We start from the raw sequence: 17,049 nt of genomic DNA on the forward strand, positions 1-17,049 counted from the left end.
TTTTGATCAAACATGTCCACATGATCTCTTTCGTTACCATGCCTTACATCAGATTAGACTTCTGCAGGCTCTTGACATGCTCTTAATTGAAGTAGAGCTTTTGAACATGTGAGTCCAGCCCGACCCCTGGGCTGCGAACTGGTACCGGTCTATGGGTCACTTGGTACTGGATCACAAAGGAAAGGATTCATGTTTTTATGTCGATCACATCACTTCATGTTATTGTAGTTTATCCATCGCACATTAAAAATCTCAGATAAAGCTTAAGTTGGCGTCTGGTTTTTAGCTTCTGCTTCCCCCTATCTTTACCCTAAACCTCTTTCAACTACCATAGCTGTGCAATTTTTTACGCAATTCATGTAATTGCAACGGATTCTGAAGTGCAGAAACGTAGCTTTGCGCTGCTACACTTTACAGTCATTAAGTTTTTACACAATCAACATGAATAATGTGATTCTGTCACAGAAATAAGCAGCTTTACACCTTTACTGATGTTAAGTTTCACTAAGGCAAAATGTTGAGTTTACGCAATAAATGTCATTGTTGTACAGGCCGGTCCATGAAAATACTGTCTCACATTAAACTGGTCCATGACCCAAAAAAAAAATACTACTATCATATAATAAAATGACCAGAAAAGATAAACCTGAAGCTGGATTTTTAACAACCAACATACAGTGTTTTTATGGATTGGATAATAGAAATTCTCCATTAATCTTCTGGGTTTGTTTGTCTTGAGACAACATTGGAGATATTACTATGTTTACTTTTTTAAAATATAATTTGGATTTATGGCACCATAGATGGGCAGAACAGATAAAAAGCCTGTCGCGCTTTTCCACAAAGAACTACACCCTGAGGTCCAACATGATATATCACTCTGCTTTGCCCTTTGTTTCTATACTACCCAAATAGCTGTAGACCTGAAAAAAGAACATGACAGAACACTGTGAGTTGACTAATAAAAATAAAAATGTGATTTAGGGCAGATATTTTCTCCTGGGTGAGAAAGACGTGTGGTTTCTTCACTCACTATTACTTTAAATACCTTTTCAGTGCATCAAAAGTCTGCATGTGGCTTGTAGCTTTCAGTATCTGTGCTATAAATTTATTTTTTTTTCAATTGTAATATTGAATTGTACTTCTTCAACACTGACATTTAAGCAATGAAAAAAGGCATCAAGTGGAGAGCAGAGTCCTCTAGTTGGTTTTGTGGTCGACTGATCTCAGTCGTCCCCCTCCAGCGGAATGTTGCAGAGAGGTCGTCTGCATCGTTTCTACCCCGCCCTCTCTTTTAGTCCTCAAGGTTTTCGGGGTGAGACGTGGCTGCCTGAAACACAGCGGGATCAAAGGCTACCTACTGAAATAAAAGTTACAGAGGAATGTCCATATGGATTTTCACTAGCTGCCTAAAGGCATTGTTAACAGCTCCACTCAGACTTTCTTTCGCACTTTGTTATGGTTTTGGCAAGCCGTTTAAACTCTGCAAATAAGCCTACAGAGAGCTGAAACGTGCGTCTTCGTAGCTTCAGAGACATTTTTTTTTTTCATTTTTTAGACTGAAGTGCCTCATGGGGAGACGGCTTTGCTCCATGTGTTCAATTCCAACTAAGATTTACTGTAAGTGAGTATTTAAGCTCTGAAAGGTATATGATCATGTCACCATGAAGAAACAAAGGAAAATGTGTAGTAGATCAAGCGTAGAGTTGCTAAAAAGATGAAGGTTATGTAGAACTGCGGAGTCAATGACAATACCAACAGTACAACAGCAGGGTAGTGTTGTAATAAGACGTAGTTAAAATTTAGAAAAGCGTCTTCTTTGCATCTATTCTTGAGTTTTCTCCACAGTTTCTGTAACCTAGACAAACATTGGAGCCACATGAGTTTCCAGGTGTCCTATTGTTTTCTGAAGTTGCCTACACTTATCACACCAGTGATAACTGTGAAAGATTATTCTAAGTGTGGTGCAGACCAAACAAGTACCATATTTATCGAACATCATGGTGCTCCAGATTGTAACCCCGGGCTCCCACGGCAAGCGTTACAGCTCAGAAACGACAGCTGGAGTCTTTACCTAACTTTAAAGGTACAAGAGGAATCTCCACTTCATACGATCACGTTCAACCTCTGTGATGTGGCCTCTCAGGCGCTCCGAATCCCTTTTTTTGGGTTAAAAGTTTTGCTGGACTCCGGCAAAACTTTTGGGAAGTTGGGGCTATTAACGACCTAAATCATAATAATTGGCATGTTATCACGCAAACCTATGTGAGTTCGGAGTTTCCCGAGGTCGGTAGCAGAGCATGTGGCTGCAACCATCCCGTAGCCCACGTGTCAAAGTCAAGGCCCAGGTGCCGGACCCGGCCCGCTGGGGGATTATGTCCGGCCCGCTAGATCATTTCATATTTTTGTTATTAACGTCCCAATATTATCTTGTGCTGGTAACATATTGCATCACATTCTCATTTTGACATCCAATTAAATCAAGGCTCCCCAACCTCTGGGCTGCAAACCGGTACCGATCCAGTACTGGGACGTGGACCGCACCGGTGTCCTGACCCTAACTTTAACCCTTTAACACCTGACGTGACACTTAAACACAAAATCTGTAACATACTGTAACTTATCAACAGCTTTTCTCCTTCAGAATCGAATGGAATTACACCAATTGTGTTAACTGTTGAAAAGTTACAATATATAAAAGAACAAAAACGCTGGAACTCTGGTGATAAATGCTTGACCCAATATTGGACAGATGTCGGTATTTGATATGGATCAGTACTGGTTCCTTATGTGGTACCAGATACGAACCAGTATAGGGTACCAGTACCGGCCGCGTCCCGAGGTTCAGTAAGCGTTAAAAAGTTACATTTTTAAAGTTTTAAAAATTTAGTTTTAGTGTGTTCAATAAATGTTTATCCTGTTAACCCACAACCTAAGGTGTGTTTTGGATTTTGACCCCCTGTGCGACTGAGTTTGACACCCCTGGCGTAGCTAGACCTCCCCCGCGTCACACCTGAGCTGCAACGCTTGAATTGGGAAGGGATGTCAAGACCATTAAAACCACATCACTCTGTCAGTAGTCGTATCGCTCGGACAATCCATTAAGACTCGGACTCAAACATTTTGACCAATTTTCTTTACCACCAAAAATCAGTTCCAGGTCAGTAAACACGAAGAGTATTAATATAGAAGACACATTGCATAATGAGACGCGCTGTCAATATATGACTAAAGGATTTTAAGGGGTCTTATGGTCCATTCTTAGCCAAGGCTGTTAGGCTGTTTTAAGCCAAAATAAAAAAGAAAACTGTGTTGTTTTTTAGAACATAGTGGCAGAAGTTAATTAGCAAAATCCCCTCTGAGTTGTGGGTGGGACCGTGAGTGTGGAGTAATCCCATCCCCTTCTCTTCACAGCTGCTGAGAACTCGTAGCAGGGAGCTTGTGGCCTGCCCATTTTAGTTTCTATGTCACAAATAAGCGCTTTTTCACACAGCATTTTTTTTTTCGTCTGATGATTTGAATGATTTGAAAAAAGGAACACAACTTAATTTTAACAACTTAATTTTCTTAATATTTGTCCATAATTTTCAGAAAAATGGCACAAGAAGATGTAAAAAAAACCTGATCTTCTTTAGAATAGATCTTTAAAATGATAAATATCTATACTTGTTTAAAACATTAAAAAAGTATAATTACATTGGAAATACTATTCATTTTTATTTAGATCTTAAACTTCGGCAAACACCACTTGAGTCCTTACAGGTTTATGTTCCTCTTCTATTTGAAGAGTCTTCCTCATGCACACCACTGTTTGCATGTGTGATGAAGTGACGTCTGTCCGTTGGCACCATGAGGTTCTGGCAGATCCAATGTGTCTGTAGGAGCAGCAGTTTGTATGTGTCTGTCTGTCCATGTGTGAACGCCATGGAAAAATGTGCGACGGACTGAGCACCACGCCATCCTTTGAACGCGAGCACCGGACCTGCAGAAAGGAGTGCAGGATTCTGCTGGTGGTGGTGCGAATGTGAGCCAGTGTGTGTCCCGCGGCGATGCAGTCGGCGGAGGTTGATGTGATTTACCTGGACAGCGGAGACGGCCTCGATCGTGACCTCAGCCTGTTGAGATAGTGCTGGAGGAGGAATAAAGGAAGTACTCCAAGCCTTTCTCTTCTGCAGAAAAGTACATGAAGTAAAGCTTGACAAAATGAAGCCACAGAGGATCGTCAGACGAAGAGCTTTTGGAGTGATTTCACCTTTAGTTTGAACCGACGCTTAAGTGTTCATTCCTTACTGTCTAATACCTTGTCTGGCTTTGTGATTGACCACACTTTACCTACAGAAACTGGACCATCAACTGCATAAAAGTCTATTTTTTACGACTTTTTGGCCAATGAAGATGTTGGGCTTTAAAAATTGGCTGGAATTTTAGGATTTGTTAATTCTCCCTAGTTTGTGTAATATTGTGTAGTCACATTGCAATCACCGGGTAATCAAAGTGCAATCACCTTAAACAACTGATTGTGACTTGGAGAAAAGTAGTAAAATATGCAAAGCCGCTTTCCTCTGAGTCAAAATTTGTTGAAAATTGCGTTAATTGTGTAAAGTCAAAGAGTTTGGGTAGTTTTTTAGGTGTTGGCAGCGACATCTTCAGTATGAAAGGTTAAATGTCTAACACTGAATAAAAGTTATTCTCTTAAAAAAAATAGAAAAGATGAGGTGGTTCTCACATCTCTTTTGGATGTCTGCTTGATGTCTCCATTGCTTGGTTTTCCCAGCATGCCCCAATGAGTAGAACACCCAGAAAAGATCTAGAACTCACCAGAAGAGACCATGTCTCTCAGCTGGAGTTGGAGTTCTTGGGTTCCACCTTTAGAGGAGCGTCTCTGGAGAATAGCACCCTGGGAGAATCTACTTGGAGTGCCGTCTCTGTGACCTAGCTCTAAAAGCTACAGAAGATAGAGAAATAATCAACCCCTGTACCATTTCACCTGGTGGGTGGTTGTCACAGACGGGCATAGAGCTGATTCCACATGCAGCAGGTTTACTAGTTCAGACAGGAACTAAGCACAGCTAAAAGTCTGTCAGAGGTCAATCACGAGCATGGGATTGTTCAAGAGGAGAGTAAAGTAGTCAGGATCCAGGCGAGGGTCAGGGCAGGCGACAGAGATAAAAGACGGTCAGAAACAAAAGATCAGGAACGCTCGGAAATGCAGGCAGGGTGGCACAAAACAATACTTCGCACTGAGTGAGGCTCTGTGTGCTGCTACAGAAGCAGGTGGGTGATTGTGAGATTGGAGACAGCTGAGCAGTATCCAGGAACTGTGAGCTACGGTTGTTGGAAGATAAAGTGCAGTCAGGGGAGTCAGAGCTCTGACTCCTGACAGTGGTAAACTAACCTGACTTTAGTAACTTTCACCATTAACTCTGCTTCAACTGGGCTGGTTTCAGCTCAGCTGGCAAACATGTATCTATGACAGTAGTTTGAGTACCTTGATTTGTGTGCATCAAAAAGTCAAACTTTATTATTTTACCTAAACTGTATATAGGGATTTGATTAAAATAATTGAAGTTAGATAAGGAATAGTAACCAATCATTTTCTTTGGATTTTGAAAAAAAAATCTGTATTTAGAGACATTTTTTTTGTTCTAGAATGTTAGTAGTTTTGGTTTAATACTTTTATTTTGATGAAAACACAATAAGTGTCATACTGTGTTGGAAAACTGTAGAAACAGGGGTTTGCATGAGCAATATATGGATGGATGGATTGATGGATTGACATGAAACAATTACTTTTAGTTTGTAATTAATATTGATACATGAAAAATACCACATAGCTGAAACTATTCATGACTAAGCTTTTAAACATTTTTTAGTTAGGTTATTTTTTGTAGGTATTAATATCTTAAAGCAGCATTCTGTGCAAAAACATACTACTCCAGCCAATTGAATACAGCGTGTGTGTATGTATTTGTATTTATGTGTGTTCATATTACACCAATTACGTATTAAAGAGGTGACTCTGATTGTCGATTCATTTTAGTCCCTCCGAGCCAATCAAGTCTCTATTAACTCTTGCTGTTTAGATTGATTCTCACCCACAGGGGATGTCTTTGTTGGATGGCTTGTTTGCAAACACGCATAGTGTGACATTATTGCTAAACATGAAGAATTAAAGCACTTTCACTTGCATACAATTCCAAACAGTCAACATAATGCTCACAAATAGAGTCAAAAATATTTTTATAATAGGATATTTTGTATTCCAAGATGTTTTTATTGGAACAAATTGCAACTATAGAGTCTGAGATTGTTCAGGGAACTCTTAGTTTTGACAAAAAGAAGGGTAAAAAGTAGGGCTACACAATATGAGGTAAACTTGCAATGTGTGATATTAGCGGTCAGGATTGCGTCGACAATATTACTTGCAATGCATGAACAAATATCAAAATAACAAATAATATATAATTTCCCTTTCACTTCAACCTAAGAATTGGTTCTTTAGGGCCGTAGTGTAGGGATTGTGTTCTTTAGTTTGTTTTTTCAGTTCTGTTCTTGGTTTTGTTTGTACGGGTCCCCTCTTCTTGGGTGCTTTTGGCATCTGGGATTTGTCCTTTTGGAGAGGGGTACTGTAAGGATTCTGAGCTTTAGCTTGGTTCTTCAGTTGTATTCTTAGTTTTGGTCGTATTGGTCACCTTCTCTTAGGTGCTTTGTGTATCTGGGATTTGAACTTTTGGGGAGGGATACTGTTTTAGTTTTTTTTTTTTACTTTTTCTTAGTTGTGTTCTTGGTTTTGGTTATGTTTTGAGTTGTCCCGAATCAGTTTTTGTTTTTGTTTTGTTTCTGTCAATAATCTTCAGTGAATTTAAGAATCTGGTTTTCAATTTATCCTTGTCAGGTCATCTGCTCTGCTCTGTTGTCACCTTGTTTGTTGCTCCCATGGTTTTTGTCATGTTCTGGTCAATTTATTTAAATGTTTAGTTTCTGCCATCAATCCTGGTCTCCTACATTTTGGGTCCTTCAGCACCTGTTCATGACACAGGTCTGTCACTATCCCATACTAGCGCATGTACCTACAGTTGGAAGAGGCTTGGTGTGAAATGTGTGAAACTACCCATATGTCACTACCAAATCGGAGTTGGTCAAAGCTCAATTGGTTTAACTTCCAGCCCGTTTGTTCTATTGCCGTATATTTTATACATGGAGCCCAGCCCGCAAATGGACGTAAAAACTTGCATAGGAAAGCGTGAACACGAGAGTTTTGAACATGAAATCCCAAAATGCGGATATATTTTCGTCTACATAGACTTTTCATTGGAAGCAGCCACTCGAACGTGGTGTGTTTGTGAGCTTGTTGTGAATGTAGCATTAAGCACAACTGACCTCAGTGTGTGAATGTGTGTGCGTTGGTGAATTGGACTACAACTATGAAGTGCTTTGGGCCCTCTAATAAGGCAGTAATGCCCTATTTATTTATTTTTTCCAAATAACATTTATGTATCTTTCTAGGAGTTTTGGCCAAAACAGATATGGACAATCAAGAAAAAATAAAAGGTAGTTTTGGGCTTTTTTTTTTTTTTTTTTAAACAAAATGGTTTCCCTGTCTATGCATGTAATCATTTAAGGTAACCATTTATCGCCGTTGATGCCATTTTTCTTGCAATACGCGTTTTGCAAAATCAAATAGGTATATCAATCAACTTTCGATTCATTGTGCAGGGCGAGTAAAAGTCACGTTTTCATCCATCAGTCAGACTGAAGTTTATTTCAATGACCTTTTAATACTTTCTATACCAACATTGCAGGTTCTTGTGAGTCACAATGTCTTGTAATTAGCTGACCCATCAAAATAAAATTCTGCATTTGGTCAAATTCTTAGTAACAAGTTTATGGAATTCTGTATTGGATTATTTGAAGGCTACAATTTAAGTTTTTTTTCAGTTGTACTGGGTGTATTCAAGTATGTAATTGAGAATTCTCAACAAGTGCCCTCCCTGTTGTGGAAGTTTGTGACTCAAACTGAGAGAGCCACTTTCTTGCATCATTACAGGCTTGAGGGAAGAGCCTGCCTGAGGAGATTTAGCAGGTTAACAGCCAGGATGAAATGCTTCACTGCTTTCCTTTCAAAATGTGAAGATAAAGTTAGGTCGGCCGCAGACCGTGACGAACAATTATTTTTGTTCTGCTATCGATGACAGAGGCTGTACAGAGATGTTAGCATTCGCTTTGAACGCTGGCTGCAATCTGCAGGCAAACATTTGTTTTCCCACTTTGTGATGCAAAGCCTTTCTGCAAAATCCGCAGCAGGATCATACGTCTTCCATTGGATCGCCCAACCGGCCGCTATTTTTAGCCGGTAATCAGTAATTGAGAGGACAAAGGGAAGGAATATAAAAGGAGACGCAGAAAAGGAGGAATAAAAGTGGAGAGAAAAAAAAAAAAACTGGGACAGCTTTTGTGTGAAAATGTTGACATCTGTTCAGTTGAGGTGCTCTCCCTGACAAATTGGAAAATATATATATTTTTGGTTCTTTTATGAAGACGTGTCAGTCCTCTTCCTAACATGCAGCATTTTCTGTTTACCTCCATCATCTGTGGTTTTATTTTTAAGGGTTTCTGATGTCTAGAATGTCATTACAGAGAGATGTTGAGCACCTGCGGCCCTCCATAAAGACGCTAACACCCGTCTCTTTTCGTCTGCACACGCGTCTCTCTTTAACGGGGTTTGTTGTGAATCATTCCATCCAGCCGTAATGTAAGAGGAGACATTTATTAGATGTTACTAAACCGCCTGTAGGCCTTCATCATCTGCAGCTGCACAACATGAGTCTTCATGAGTCCATCGACGTCTGATTTATGTGCAATCTGGACACCACGATGTATGGCGTGAGTTTTAGTGTCAGGTATTGGGGCTCTAAAAACAATGGAAAGGATGTGCATTTTTTTAAGATGATTGCATTTATTAATATCTCAAAATTCAACCACCATTTTTAAAATATCCTTTCAGCTTAGTGCGGTGATTGCTAAAAAATGCATCAGTCCGCACAGCCTGTAGAACGCCTTCTCGGCTCTGTGCAGATGGCCGGTTTCGTATGTGGTTCTGTGTGACTCATGCGCTCAGTCAAGCCAAAAAGGTGCAACGCTTCACAGAATGTCCTCTAAAACTGCCTCCAAACATCTACTCAATACTCGGTCAGCAGTAAATAACAGGTTTGGCTCTCTTTTCCTTCAGTCAAAAGCAGCCACAAAAACACACATTTAGACCACTTACAGATGAGGTGAACGAAGCTTAGAAGATCATCATGACAAACGTTTGTCCTTCAGTTTGGTGATAAAAGTAAGCCCCCACCTGCTATTACTGTATCGTAACTCTTTTGCACCAGAGCATTAACTCCAATGTTTACATTCTTTCAGCTATTGTAACTCTTTAATTGTTTTTGCAATTAATGTAATTCCAGTGGATTAGAAAAACATAGAGAAGCAGCTTTACACTGTTATTGAACACTTTATACGTTGGAAACATGTTAGTAAATATCCTGTCAGTTATGAAGTGTTGCATATTTTTCTCCAGTTGACTCATGTTAATCGCGTAAACTATATTACGGTATGTCAAGATCGTGTGTTATTTAGCAAATCTTGAAGCACCTTATGATTCAATTACGATTCAGGAGGCAACGATTCGGTTATCAAATGATAATCAAACGATTCTTTCAATGTGGCCTCAAGTCATTATCTGAGTTTGGAGGACATGAAATTTTAGCTACCAGTCTTCGGTAAATGAGCAGTTATTGTGAGGTATGATATTGTGGCAAATATCACACGTTAATGTTGGATTTCCCAACTAATGCCACAACTTCAGAAAGCCCTCATAGATGTACTAAATCAAGTGAGGATGCCAGAGATTATCTGCCCAATCTACACATAACTATACTTAGAATGAGTTCAGATGGGATGAGTTTAAAGGTAACCAGTTTAACAACTTGGTCAGAGCACGTCCAAAAGTCCAGCTTTTCTTTTCTTTGATGTTTCCATTCAGCAGGGGTCAGTGTTTGTCAAACGAAGGCTGAGTACAGAGCAGTAATGATACCACAACAGGGTCCTAAAAAAAATAATTCTCAAAAACCAACCAAAATGTGTTGTAACTGTGTTAAAATATCAGTATCTGTACTTTTTCTTATTTATTGTGGAGCCCAGGCGTGACCGCCACATGATGTACGTGCCATCATTTGATGGTCGTACATGTCCCAAGTGCTAGGAAACCGAAGGCGGGTTTGACGGAAACACAATCTTATTTGTTAAGTAAACTGGGGGCAGCAACTAGGCAGTTCAGGCTGGAGTAGAGGATTTAAACAAAAGCAAGCGGTGGTAAGCCACATCAAACAAAAGGCTCAACTAACTATGACTAAACAGGTGGTGACATAAAAGACAATGTTGTGTACTAACTGAGGTGACGACAAAACAGACAACAGGTGTGGGTACTTACTGGGACCAGGTGTGGACCGTTGACTGACCGTGAGAAAAAAAAAAAAAAAAAAAGTCATCATGGGTTAAGTCAACCGAAACATCAACCTTAATATCAATGAAATGTCAAAATCAAGTAATGAAACTAAATTTGTGATCATTTGGTTGAAATGTTGGGCAAATCCTAACTAAATGATGCTTAAAAACACCAAAGGAGTAGTAAATGTGTCTTCTCTCACTCAAAAATTGATCTTTTTCTATCTATAAATCTCCGTCAGATGCTCCGCATTGAGATTTTCCATGGTAAATGTATTTATTGACTTTGTTCAACAATAAACTGTTGCTGCAGGTTTCAATCTGCTCTGTAATTGAGTGCACAGCATGTGTCTTGGCCCTCACCTCCAGAAGATTAAGAGACAGCATACTGTGATTGTCTTCTTTGAAACCCTGAGTTTTGCCTCACAGGCTAGAGCCGGTCATCTTTTGCTTTCCTGATACTTTTGAAAGTCCCAAGTAAAAGCCAAATATCCATACTTGAAGCTCACAAACCCATCATCGACATGCAGTGTTTGCTGTAGACATGTATGAAGCATTCTCTAAATCTCTCATGCTGCGTAATCTTCTAACCCACTGTGTCCTCCCACTTCTACATCCCTGTGATCATTAGCTACAACCGATGAACTCGCTTTTAATGCAGCACCACCTCCAACAGATCTGCTTCCCTAATATTGTGATTTATGGAGCGTTAAAGTCAGCCTCCACCTCGGATGTGGGATACGTCTGATCACACATAGGTCCACAGATCAACAGAATCAACAAGATAGTTTGATGTTCAGTGTTTAGGACAACTGCAGAGACGTCACCACTGACTGCGTTTACTCCACTTACCGGAGGGTGAACGTTGTGTCATCATTATTGATCATGGAGAATATTCTCCGAGCCAAAGCTGTCTACGTCACAGATGTGATGCGTTGGTGTTCAGGGAATAAAAGGGATGTCATGGATGGTTTGCAAGTTGCAAAACATAAATTCAAGATAGTTTTTTTAAAAAAACATAAAGCTTCCTTTAAAAAATAAAACTATTTAAATGTGCTGTATAGAAAAGAAAAAACAAATGTATACATTTATGTGACACTATCCAGTCCATTTTAATAACATCAAAGTTTAAATAAATTGTTGTACTTTAAAAAAAAACACATATTGTAAGGAGATGGTGAGGGAAGTATATTGAGGATGAATAAAACTCCAGAAGAACATAACTCAGTGAGAGTAGCAAGATGCATTTGTGATGTAAAAGACTTGTTCTGGACAAAAATACCAAAAAGATTTCTGACATCTGTGTAGGGTGTATTACACTCAGATTCACCAAAGAAGCATAGATTTTTTTCTAGAAAACCCTGAGACTCTTGTTAGGACCAAGTCAGTGTTAATAATAGACTACTAATTGCCTGAATGTGTTTCAAGAAGCACAGCTTCCCAAAGTGATGCCATTAATCGCCAATCTCATATCTTGTAGCTAAAGAGATGATTTAGGGAAGTCCTAGGGACCATCCAGGGTGTACTCCACCATTGTCCAACAGTACTGAGATTGTCTCCAGCATCCCTGTGACCCCGAAAGTGATAAAGCGTGTTTGGAAGATGGATTGATGGATGGAGAGAAGTCCTAGTTGACTGAAAAAATGTGATAAATGCAATAAGCAAGAAGTTCAAGGATACCTGGAGAACAAACGGGGTGGTAGATCTTTAGGAGCAGGGTTAGGTGGTCCTGAACAAGACCTTACACCAAGCTATGAGTGTTGTCTTCTGGTTTCATAAACATCTCAATGATATCAGCACAGTAATCTAAGTGTTATGAACCAAACCCAGCATGCCACAAAATCACAATTAATCCTGGACGAGCCTCCAAGTTATATTACACCCCTGTGGAGGGGCTCGTAAAAGATGATGTGGCAGTATTTAAATGCAAAGCTAGAGGTCCTCATCCAATCAGGTGCTCTGGAAAATTAAGGTACCAATCTGGGAACAAAGATAGGAGGGGTAAAACAATAAAAAGATAGAGAAACCTCCCACTCCAGCTGAAAACAATTTTAAAAATCAGAGAGAAAAATGTTCCAAAAGCACAAACAAAACAAAATTACGGTCTCAGTCATAACAGGACCCAGTAAAGAGCCTTGTGGGACACCTTGACCGACTCATTGATAAATCCAGTCAGTTGAATGAACAAACTAGAATCTGCATAACAAATGAGACATATCTGATCAATGCAGTTCTTTTCATACCTAACACATGCCCAATTTTCTGTTACTGAATTGTTTTAGTCATAAAAAAACAAAAACAAAAAAAACAGGACAAACGGTAACAATAATTCACCGTTTGAGAGTGTGGGTGTGTTCTCAAGCCATCACTTTGTTTTGTTTTTTATTGGCTTATTTAAGCTAAACAACACCAGAAACCACCAAATTCTTGTTTTTAGGCACATCACTGCAAGACGAGTAGAGATTCATCAAGCAGGTCAGATATTTATGAGAAACACAAGGTCACAGGCAGCAGCCGGCCGCAGCCAAGCAGCATGAAATTATGTGTCAAACTAATAGTAATAACGCCAGCTGATGAGGACAAATGGTGGAGATTAAAGCTGCATCAGTTTGTGATAAGGTTATACAGCGTTTGTTTTGGTTGTCATGGTGCCATCAATGTTCCTTCCTGCTTCTTAGCATTTGAATATGTTGTAATTTTACAAAGAAAACATTTGGTTTTAGATAAATGCACAGAGATGACATTGGTAAATTGACCACTTGTTTTTGTAACATAAGCCAAAGAATAAAATTTAATTGGATATAACTGTTGTGTGAACAAGTAAGAGATCTCTGAAGAAATCTTGGAAAATGCTGCCCTCTAGTGTTCGTTTCTGGAAATGCAGCATTTTTTTTCTCTTCAATTTTTCTTTTATTTAAATCAAGAGAATAAATTGTTTCTGTTTGTGTTGCAGGTTATGGACACACTCTCCAGACTTTCACATACTGCAATTGCACAACAAACTGGAATCAGGTAAGCAGAAATAAAAAAGTGAAAAAAAAAGCAGCTAAAAACTTTTATGTGAAATTGTTTTCTTTTTCTTGAAGACCATTTCCTACGGAGGACAGTGTTGATGATGAGGACATATACAACCACCTGGAGGACCTTATGGAGTATGTTCAAGATTTTATAGACCATATATTGTCTGTATATTGCATAAGACTTTTGAATTTGCTGCAATTTTCTCTCAAAACTACAAGTTTGTTGGTTTTATGTTCTTAAACTGTTTAATTTGTTCTCCACTTTCCTGCAGTGAGAACGGAGTGGAGGATGAGGAGGATTTGTATGACTGCGTCTATGACGATGAAGAGGGCGGGGAGATCTATGAGGATTTGATGAAGACAGAAGCCATCGCTCCTCCGGTTGGTCTTTGCTGATTGTTTGTAACCTTAGCAGCACAACTCGATTCATTTCTCTGCATCTCTTTCATATGAGATCCAAGAAAAATGTAAAAAACTAATCCTACACTTGGGATTTTTGGGGAGTTTGAATCAAAAGAAAGGAAAGAATCAAAAAAAGCATTTTCCTTTATTTTTAACTCTCACCTTTGCTATCTATGTTTATCGATATTTATTTAAAAATGTTATGTATCCAGAAAAACCTGATTTTAATTAAAAAAGTTAGAATCCCTTTTTGAAGTTCTGACTTTAATATGTGGAAAACATAGAAATAAATGTATATAAAGTTATAATTATATTCCACAAAATAAAACTTTAATTCTAAAATTCTTTTAGACACTCTTGTTATTTAGGCAATTATTTACATCTCTTTTTTCTCTTAAATAATCATCTTTTTGACAAAATTCTGAGCATATTTCACATTTTTAGAACATTTAAATCTACAACTATTATTAGGGCAACCATAAAAGAAGAAGAAAAAAAAACTAATGAGAATAAAGTTGTAAAATTGTTAGGAGGAAGTCAAACTATTAAGAGAAAGTTGAAAGATTATGAGAAAACAGTTGGAGAGTTATGATAAAAAGTTGTAACATAAGGAAAAATGTTGAACAGTAAAAATATGTTACAGATTTAAGTTAAAGTCATAAAATTAAGAGAAAATTTTACAATTATGGGAAAAAAGTCAGAATTGTTAAAATAATTATAGCTATTAGAAAATGTCAGACAATTATAAGAATAAATTCAACAGTTTACAAAGAAAAAAAAAATAATAATGAAAATATTTTAACAAGGAAAAAAGTAAAATATTACATTTAGCTTAAAACAATCAAACATTTCTGTTTAATTTATGTATCAGACAACTTAGAGAAATCGGACTGACATCATCATGGACTTTTTCCTTTGAAAATACTAATATTTTAATCATAAATGTACAATTTTGTACTTTTAAAATGTTGATTTTTTCTCATAATAGGACAAATGTATATTCATAACATGTTGACTTGTGTCTTAGAATAGTATTTCTTTTTTCTTGTGAAATATTTACAATTTCTTTTGATTTTACAACTTTATTTTCTTTACTTTCTTTATTTTATTTTTAATTGTATTGTTGCTATAATACTAAGTGAAATAGATCAGAACTTAAGGTTTATGAAGGGTGTGAGTATTTTATTTTTGCTAATATACTAAAAGAGAACTATCATCTTGTACTTGATGAACATCTGCTGTCCGTAACCTTGCTCCATAGCCCGAATTACCTACATCTGGTTAGCAGGTCAACAGTTTTCACCCTGCAGTGTGTGTCTTTGTGTATTTGTGTTTGTGTAGCCGTTCCAGAAGCAGGCAGAGACGGACATCAGGAGCTGCTGCTTAACAGAGATCAAGCAGACTGAGGAGAAATACACAGAGACCTTGGAGTCTATAGAGAAGGTATGCAGTCTGAATACAAATACCACCACTTTACTTCATCTGTTTGAAATACTTCATAGTCTGAAGTAGAGAAAAAACTTTGACCAGGTGTCCCCATTCCAAAGTAAACTTTAAATGTTTATGTAGGAACATGTTTGCAAGTTTAATACTGAAAAAATTACACGTAAATACAATTATTTTAGTACTTGTACCTTCCGAGAGACCTCCGCTTTTGAAGTTGTTCACCGATAGAGTATTCCATACAACTTTTATTTCACCCTGAGCCCCCTCTCTCCCTCCTGCATAGGTTAATGCCCTCAAAAATAAAGTAAACTTGTGTGATTTCCCAGTGGATTCCTTTAGAAATGAACAAGATGCTGAAATTCAGTTTTTCTCTCCCGCTCCACTAAAGCATGACTTGGAGTTCTCTGGAAGAAATCATTAAATTGACAATGAGATTACTGCCAACCACAACACTGACTGTCTTTGTTTCTGCTTAATGCGGCTCTTTTTAACCTAGACTCATAAATAGATGATACTTTTTGTAAATTGGCTTTCCCATCTCTAATCATAAAAATAATATTCATTCATTTGTTTTTGTTTTTTTCTCTCTTGCAGCACTTTATGTCGCCCCTCACCATGTTTTTATCCTTGGTGGAAATAGAAAAGGTGTTTGTAAATATTCCAGTAAGTACTTCTTATTTTTCCCATCCTCAATTACAGATTATATAAAGATTAAACCAGCAGAAATGATTTATTCTGATTTATAACAACTGTTTTCAGCTAAAAATATAATCACTACGAATAATTTTGACTAGAAAACAACTTTTGAAATTAAATTAATTTATTCTATTCTAAAAATTCAAAAAATACAATGAAGCTAAGCTAAATACTAATATCGACAAGCTAGCTTAAAGTAGCGAAATGCAAAGAAAAAAATAGTTAAATCATATTTGATTTGTTTTTAGCTTTTTTTTCCAAACAGCCATTTTGTACTTGTACTTTTCTGAGTTCTTTTGCTACTATTTAATTCCCTTTATGGGGCGTTTGCCTTTTTTGGGGGTATTCAGATCTACAGTTTATGACAAAGTATTGGGGCCCCAAAACAAATAAATAAATACATTTACGAGAAGAAAGTTGAAAAATAATGAGAAAAAGTGCGTAAATTTATAAGAATTTTTTTTTTCAATTTAAAAAAATAAAGTTGTAAAATTATCACAAAATAGTAGTAATTTTACGAGTAAAAAGTTACAAGTTTTTAAGAAAAATAAGTAAAAAAATGTTGATAATAGCCATAAAATAATAAGGAAAAATTCATAATTTTATGAGAAAAAATGTATGCGTTTATCAGAAAAATTGTCAAACATTTGCCAAAATAAAGTTATTAGAAACTAGTAGCAAGATTATGATAAAAAGTTTTACATGCTTAAGAAAAAAAATATCAAAATGTGAAAATAAAGCTGTAAAATTATGGGAAAAACTTGTAATTTATGTGAAAAAATATGTAATTTCACAAGAAAACAGTCATACATGTTTAAGAAAAAAAATCAAAATGATATGAACTATTTGAGATATTCTACATGGCTTGAATCAACTAAACAAAAAAAGCTTTTTTCTTAGTTTCAGTCAAAAAACAGCACAAAAAATCTCATATTTATGTCTTTATTAAAAAATTGGATTTTATTAAAATATCACTTTTTATGCCTGATAA

At 37.3% G+C, this 17,049-nt stretch overlaps 1 protein-coding gene across 2 annotated transcripts in view; it reads left to right on the forward strand.

Annotated features, from left to right (window-relative positions):
* Positions 1–17,049, forward strand: part of LOC112151638 (guanine nucleotide exchange factor VAV3) — a 98,385-nt gene that overhangs the window by 36,095 nt on the left and 45,241 nt on the right. For both annotated transcript variants that reach the window (XM_024280659.2, XM_024280660.2), the window contains exons 3-7: positions 13,448–13,506; positions 13,581–13,646; positions 13,787–13,895; positions 15,258–15,359; positions 15,957–16,025. In XM_024280659.2, the coding sequence (XP_024136427.1) occupies positions 13,448–13,506; positions 13,581–13,646; positions 13,787–13,895; positions 15,258–15,359; positions 15,957–16,025 (405 nt within the window). The remainder of the gene's footprint in view (positions 1–13,447; positions 13,507–13,580; positions 13,647–13,786; positions 13,896–15,257; positions 15,360–15,956; positions 16,026–17,049) is intronic.

This window comes from Oryzias melastigma, linkage group LG20 (assembly GCF_002922805.2).
Source record: "Oryzias melastigma strain HK-1 linkage group LG20, ASM292280v2, whole genome shotgun sequence".
NCBI lineage: Eukaryota > Metazoa > Chordata > Actinopteri > Beloniformes > Adrianichthyidae > Oryzias > Oryzias melastigma.